The sequence below is a fragment of the Muscardinus avellanarius genome (assembly GCF_963383645.1).
Source record: "Muscardinus avellanarius genome assembly, chromosome: 2".
NCBI lineage: Eukaryota > Metazoa > Chordata > Mammalia > Rodentia > Gliridae > Muscardinus > Muscardinus avellanarius.
Window position 1 is genome coordinate 48,474,948 of NC_137787.1, and position 8,039 is coordinate 48,482,986.

An 8,039-nucleotide genomic window follows, 5' to 3' on the forward strand; every position below is an offset into this window, starting at 1 on the left:
AATGTAGCTCAGCGACAGAGTTGTTGCCTAGTATGCAAAAGGTCCTCAATATCCAATACCACAAAAGAAAAAAAAATGGATACCAAAACCACAGAAGTAAATAACAATCACTGCCTCTAGAGCTGAAGGAGAACACCCATGGATGGAATACTTGGGAGAAAGCCTTCTCTTCTGTGTTGGGTATACAGACCTTGCCACGGGGTGGGACCATGGTTCACTGCATGGTGAAGTTCACCACCAAAGACCACAGGCTGGGATGTCTGCAAAGCTCACTGGGACATTTCTACTGGAGACCAGCCAAACTTGCTGGAGCCTAAATGTAACTGGATATTCTGAGTGTTACAAAGGTAAAGGAAGAAAAAAAAATGTATGAATGCAAAGAAGAGAAATCTCTTTTCTTGACAGTTTTGCTCTAGTACTTACAAAGTTTAATGTGCCAGCTGACAAAAGAGAAATGTTTCCATGGTCCATTTGCAAAGAAATATTAACCCAGATGTATGGATCTGAAATTGAGAGACAATAAATCAATAACTGGCACATGCCACATTACGTGAGATATCCTGCCTAGTATAATGAAACCAGACAAAGCAATAAAATGCATAAATATTGAAAATCTTACTTATATATGAAGTCTCAAGAAACATACAAAAAACTACTTTAACTAAGTGAATTTAATAAAGTTTCAAGAGAAGATGTAAATTTACTTTACTCCTATACAGTAGTACAAAATAATTGGTCATTTTAGATTAAAACAATCTTATTTAAAATTGCATGCATAATTGTCAAGTAAAGATGCATGGGCTCGTTTACTAGCAAGTGAAATCATGTGGGTCTGAATTTAGCCATTTTAACCTCTACATAAACTGCCTGCAAATGGGACACCTGCTTCCCCATCCCCAACTGTTGACCTATAGAACCATGTATAAAGAACATGGTTGTTATCTTAAGCAACTAAATTTTGAGGTGCTCACCAGGCAGGAATAGGTAGATAGGTAAGTGCATTAACTCTTTCAGCTATATTATAATACATTTATTTTTGTGTGTGGAGGGGTCTTGCGGATTGACCCCAGGAACATTCTACCTCTCACACCTCCATTTCTATTTTTTATTTGAAATAGAGTCTTGTTAAGTTTCTGAAGACCTTCCTAAATTGCCAAGCCTGGAATCAAAACTGCAATCCTCTTGTTTCAGCCTCCCAAGATCTGAGATTACAGGCATGTGCCACCACTCTCAGCTATAGTGTACAATTTTTGTGTGTCTGTGTGTGTGTGTGGTGCTGGGGATTGAACCCAGAGGCATTCTACTTCCAAGCTACATTCCCAGCCAGATTTTTTATTCTTTATTTTTGAAACAAGGTCTCACTAAGTTGCAAAGGGCCTCACTAAGTAGCTGAGGCTGGCTGTGAACCAGGATCCTCCTGTCTCAGCCTCTCAAGTACTGCGATTACAAGCCTGTGCCATCACGCCCAGCCCTATGATACAAATTTTTATCTGTTTTCTTGTCCTACTTATTCAATTTAAAGTATTTTATAACTTCCTGTGTGATTTCTTCTTTGTTTCATGGACTGGTTATAATATATTCTTATTTTACAAATAATTGAGAACTTTTATTTTTATTGCTATTGATTTTGGGGGAAGCAGGAACTGGGAACTGAACTTAGGGTATTCTGCCTCTGAGCTATAACTGCAGACCTATTTTATTTCTTATTTGAAATGGGTTTTTACTTAGTTGTGGAGGGCCCAAGTTACTGAGACAGGCCGCAACCTACAATCCTTTTGTCTCAGCCTCCCAAGTACTAGGATTGGAGACATATGAAACCTCACCTGGCTTTATTGCTATTGATTTCTAATTTTCCTCCCTTTTAGTCAGAGAAGACACTATGCATGTTTTCTGTTCTTGAAATTTACTGAGATTTGTCTTATGGCTTGAAATATGATTTAAGTTAGTGAGTGATTTTTATCTTCTTGAAAATACTTATTTTGCAGTTATTTAAAATAGAGTTCTGCATATTTCAGTTAGATTAAATTGATTGTATTGTTAAATTTTTATATCCTTATTAATTTGACACATTAATTAAAAAATTAAATATCCAATGGTTATTTTAAGGTCATCTATTTCTCCCATTAGCTCTGTAATTTATTTCATATACTTTGAAGCACTGCTCTTCCACACAATTGTAGAACTATCAAGCCATTTCCTTATAGACAAAAGTATAATAAAATATGTTGGGAAAGTTAAATTGTTGAGATTTAAATTCTTTAGTCCATGTCATTTTTTAATTGTTATTTTACCATTAAAATATAAATAATGGTATAATAAAAATAATAATATGATAGTCATTCTAACTAATAAACCTAGGCACATTTTATTCATTTTAAGAAATAATTGCAACATTTTTTATATAGATATTAGTATTTGTATTTCATAACATAGCAAATTTTTGGCACATAGGTTAATAACATTACCAGTAGCTGAGTGAGTGAAGAGTTATCTGACTCCAGACGTGTTTTGTTGTCTATACCTACTTTTGTTCACATTACATTTTCTTTTCTTTTTTTTTTTTTTTTGTGGGTCAGGAAATGGAACCCAGGGGCATTCGACCTCTGAGCTACACCCTCTGCCCTATTTTTTAATCTTTATTTTGAAACAGGGTCTCACTAAATTGTGGAGGGCCTCGCTAAGTAGCTGAGGTTGTCCAGGAGCCGTGATCCTCCTGTCTCAGCCTCCCGAATGCTGGGATTAGAAGCGTGCGCCACCACGCCCGGCCACCATGCCCGGCACATTACATTTTCTAATGCATGCTTAAATTTCTTATATTCAGTCACCAATGACTTTTTAAAATACTTTTATTGATGCATTATAGTCTCATATAGTAATGTAGTTTAGTGATGTACAGGTACAGAGCACTTGGTGAATTTTCTCTCATCTCGTCCCCACTTTCCCCCCTCCCCATACAGGACATTGAGATAAGCATTGGAATTCTCAAATACCTACATAATGTCAGTGGACGTGTTATTCTTCATTAATTCTACCTTTCCCCTCCCCAAAATTACTTTCCTTCCTTTACTGAAGTTTATTCTCCATTATCTAAAGTCCCTCTTAACATTACTTAAAGTAAAAATTTAGTTTATTCAGGGCACAATACACAAGATGCAAAGTGTTTCACATCCTAGACTCCACTTCCAACTCCTTGGAATGTTCATCTCCTTGGCTTAAGGGAGAGACTGGATGGGAAGGAAAGCCAGGCCATGCTTGGGCACCTCCCTCAGGGCTGAGGGAGGCTAGCATAGCGGCACAGGGTCTGTTAGTCAAGCTGATGCTCTGGTACGTTAGGGGGCACGGCGCCGGTTCCGAGTGCCCACACTGGGTTCTGCTTTAGTCGTCCCCACCACACAGGTACAGCAGCGCTTTCTGGTAGTCGCCCTTGGTGTCTCGCTGGATATATGAGTACAGGGACTTGCCATACTTCCTCTTGAATTCAGACCGAATTTTCAACACGTCCACTTCACTGCGGGAGACCATGATTCTAATCAGGACCTTATCGCGAGTCCCTTTGCCCTTCATGGAGTCGTACAGCCGATCAGCAAAATACAGGGGCTTGTTCTGAATGCACTGAACCAGGTTCAGGAAAGCATTTTCCGGGTCTCCCTTGACCTCCTTCTTGATGCTTTCTAACATGTCACAGGGGCTGTAGCTCTTGTACCTATCAAAGACTTTCTGCAGGTGGCACACGCTCCGCTTGGTCATGATACTGATCCACTTGGGAACGTCGGTCCCTTTCCTCTTCACTCCAACATCGTAGAGATCCCGGGCATCCTGGTTAATCAGTTCATAATCAATGACAGAACCATCCCCTGCTCTTCTGCCCTTTGCGAGGGCAACCATCAGCTTGCAGAATTCCCCAGATGTGTCGGAAACGATGTCCTTCTCCAGGTCAGTCTTGTACATTTCCTTATAGACTCTGTTAATTTCCTGCAGTTCCTGGTTGGTTCTCGAGCAGATGATCTCAATGAGGGAGTCCTCAGCAGTTCCCAGCCCCTTCATGGAGGCTTTTAGTTCAGAAGCATCGTACTGAGAAGGTGTCTTCAATAGCCCCCAAATCCCTGTCTCCAGGTGGCCAGATAAGGCTGACTTCAGTGCTGATGGATGTTCCTTTTTGGTCCTTCTCTGGTAGGCGAAGGCAATATCCTGTCTCTGAGCATTGCTCCGGTTAATCAGAATGTTGACGATGTTGACCTCATCGACACCTTTGGTCTTGATGGCCGTCTTGGTGTTCAGAGCGTCCTGCTCTGCGTCGAAGTTGTTGTAGGCTTTGACTGACCCATATGCACTTGGGGGTGTCGAGTGATCACCCTCCAAGCTGAGCTTGCACAGAATTTCGTGAACAGTAGACGTTTTGAAAGAAGCTGGGCTGCTGAGCTGAGAGGTCCCCGAGAGCCCCTCTTAAGATGTTTGTTTGTTTTTTATTTGAATTTTTGGAACTAGTAATTGAACCCAGGGTGGTTTACTTGCAACACAGCACTTTACCACTGAGCTGTATCCCAGCCCATTGACTATTTTTGAAGTTTTTATCACTGTTTTCTGATTTTGGAAAATACTCTTAAAATCCATCGTCACTGATTGTCTAGATTGTGCTTTAAGTTTTTCATTCCTGCCAGTTATGGCTTCCCAATCAATCATTTACTAAATTCTTATAATCTATAATCTTAGAGAAATTATTTTTATTGTAAAGGCCATAATTTAGGATAGTGTTGGTTTTATTGTGTCAGTGGTTTTTGCTTAAAAACCAATTTGTAAAAGAGACACAAAAAAGTCCTCCAAATAATTTTTCTTAAAGTATCTCTGTCCACAATAGTTTATCTTTTTAAAATTAACATTTTCGCGACAAGGTATTAGCTTAAATACAGATACATAGACCAGTGAAACAGAATAGAGAGACTGAAAGTAAACCTACTCTTCCACAGCCAACTGATCTTAGAAAATGATGCTAAGAGCATTTTCAACAAATGGTGCTGGGAAGACAGTACACGCATGTGCAAATGAGGAAAACTAGATCCCTACCTCTCATGACAGGCAAAAACCAACTCAAAATAGATTAAATACTTATATGTGAAGCATGAAACTAAAAGAAGAAGACACAGGGGAAATGCTTCAGGACTTTGGAATAGATAAGAATATTTTTATAGAGGACCCCAAAATGAGAGAAAAATGTAGAAAAACTAGATAAACTGGATTACATCAATCAAAAATTGCTTTGTCCAGCAATGAGATCAACAGAATGAAGACATTAACCACAAAATGGGAAAAAAGATTTGTAAAGTACATATCTGCTAACAGGTTAATCTACAAAACATATAAAGAACTCAGCTCAGTAACAAACAAAAGAAAATAATAAATGAACAAAAATAAACCCAATACAACTTTAAAATAGGCAAGAGACCTAAGTAGTTCTCAAAAACACACACATAAGCCGGGCGTGGGTGGTGCACGCTTGTAATCCCCGTGCTTGGGAGGCAGAGACAGGAGGATCACGCAGGTTCGAAGCCAGCCGTGCTGGCTTAAGAGACCCCGTTTCCAAAAATAAAATAGGTCTGGGAGTGTAGCCCAGAGGTAGAAGGGTTTCCAGGAACCCCAGTACCACCAAAAAAAAAAAAAAAAAACCCACACACATAAATTCTCAAAAGGTATAAGAAAAATATTTTCAACATTACTCACTGTCATAGAAATGCAAATAAAAACTATTATAAGGTATCACCTCACTCCAGTTAGAATGGCTGTTATAAAATAGACAAAGCTAACAAGTGCTAGAAAGGAAGCGGAGAAAAGGGATCTTGCACACTACTGATGGGAATATACACTAAGACAACCACTATGGAAAACAGTATGAAATTCTTAAAAAATTTAAAGTGAAGCTGCTGTACTAACCATCAGTTCTCTCTACTGGGTAAACATCCCTTCTAAAACAATGTAGTATGTCAAAGAAACATCTGTGCCCTCATAGTTACTGTAGCACTTTCTATAACAGCTAAGAAAAAGAAACAACCTTAGTGTACTTCAACGGATTAATAAAGAAAACGTGGTAGATAAGCACAATACAATACTCTGCATCGTCACCAAGGGATAAAATCCTGGCATTTGCAACAAGATGGATGGAACTAGCAATGACTATGCTCAGTGAAATACGTCAGGCACAGAAAAAAGAGTGCTGCATGATCTCATGCATACGTGGAATCTAAACAAGTTGATCTAATTGAAGTCAAGATCAGAATGGTGGTAACAGACTGGGGAAAGTAAGGAGGAGGAAGGAATGGGGAAAGATTAGGTAATATTAACTTAGATAGGAAAAACAAGCTCTAGCATATGAGGGTGACTGTAGGTAACAATAATGTACTGTATATTTAAAAAGCTAGAAGAAAGAATATTGAATGTATTCACCACAATAAAATGTTTAAGGAGACAGAAATGTTTACCCTAATTTAAATACATAATGTATAAGTGCATTGAAACATCACATGGTACTCATAAGTATGTATGTTTTGCGCATCAATTGGAATTTTTTTTTAAAAGAGAGAAAGCTTACACACTTTACTGGTAATGTAAAGTGCTAGAGAACTTACCTAACCTAATAAGCACTATTCCATATTTTAAGAAAATAATTTATAAATTATGCATCTATTATGTTATAGATAATTTTCTATAATCATAAAATGTAGATAAGACAAAACAAAAATATTTGTAACATAAAAAATGATGTTTTCAGAATCTTGCCAAGTTTTGGCTTTGAGTTTAGGCAGGAAAAAGAAAACAATCATAAATAATTCAATTTCCCTATCATCTGAGATCAGATAAGATTGAATCTATGTCTCAAGAAGTTTAAAATGTTTTCAGGATTTATCACCTTTGGCTCTGAAGTGCTGCCTAATATGAATCTGTTTACGACTTATTGAAATACCCAATATGTATTAAAAATGATATTTTACATTTTGTTTTAGGTTGTAGATACAACCCTTGACTTAATTTACATCAAACTAATTGTAGGAAAAATTATATGTGAAGTACTGATTGATAAGGAAAATAGTGGTTTGTACAGCATAACGACTCATGATTTAAAACTCACTGTTAGATGTTTATGTTCCTAAAGGACCCTCCCACATTCTAAACTTGGGCTCCAACTTCTGATCTTATAAACTAAGCTATTTTTGTTTTTTACTCTTGTTTTTATTTAGTTTCTCATCCCATTTCCTATTCATTTAAAATACAAAGCAGTTTAGGTAGGTCCCTTGTCATGAGCACTCTTTGTCTTGCCCTCAAGGTATAATTTTCCACATAAAAACTTTCCAAGTCTTCTACCAACAAACATAATATCCTCCTAAAAAAAAAATCTCATATTCACTGTTAATACCTCTCCCACTTCACGAAAAATACATTACTACTCATTGAATATTTCACCATGGATAAGAGAATGACTGGACTCGACACTGGCACGGTTTCTCATCAGCAGAATATGAAGCTCATCTGAACTCTACCAACTAATGGAAAAGCTACATTTGAGTATGTGTGTACCTGTGACTATAACATACTGAACCTGGACACTTGGTATTCGGAAGAAGGGAAAATGGGAAATGGAGGGGAGAAGGGCAGCAAGTGCTGTGTGAATATATGCCATCGTCAACACGGTCTGCATTATGACGTGAGACTATAATGCGCCAATAAAATACAAAAAAATTTAAAAGTAAGATTAATAAGCATACTAAAAATGGCAGGTTTTCTAAGTTGTTTCCTCCTCCTTCTCCTCCTCCTCCTTTTCTTTTTCTTCTTCTTCCTCCTCCCTTTTTTTTTCTTAATAGGATTGAATCCAGGAGCATTGCACCTCCAAGTCCCCCAGCCCTATTTTACTTTTTATTTTGAAATAAGGTGTCGCTAAGTTGCTGAGGCTGGCCTTAAACCTACCATCCTCCTGTCTCAGCCTCCCAAGAACTGGGGTTAAAGACCTGTGCTGCTCACTTTTTAATCATAATTTATTTAGAATAGGAAATCCT

At 37.8% G+C, this 8,039-nt stretch overlaps 1 protein-coding gene across 1 annotated transcript; it reads right to left on the reverse strand.

The window, feature by feature from the left end:
* Positions 1-3,375: 3,375 nt before the first annotated feature.
* On the reverse strand, positions 3,376-7,684 carry LOC308258699 (annexin A2-like; the record flags this gene model as incomplete). The annotated part of the gene is made up of 2 exons (XM_080689364.1): positions 3,376-4,442; positions 7,564-7,684. The coding sequence occupies 2 exons, from the start codon at positions 7,682-7,684 to the stop codon at positions 3,376-3,378; spliced, it is 1,188 nt and encodes a 395-aa protein (XP_080545490.1).
* Positions 7,685-8,039: the final 355 nt, after the last annotated feature.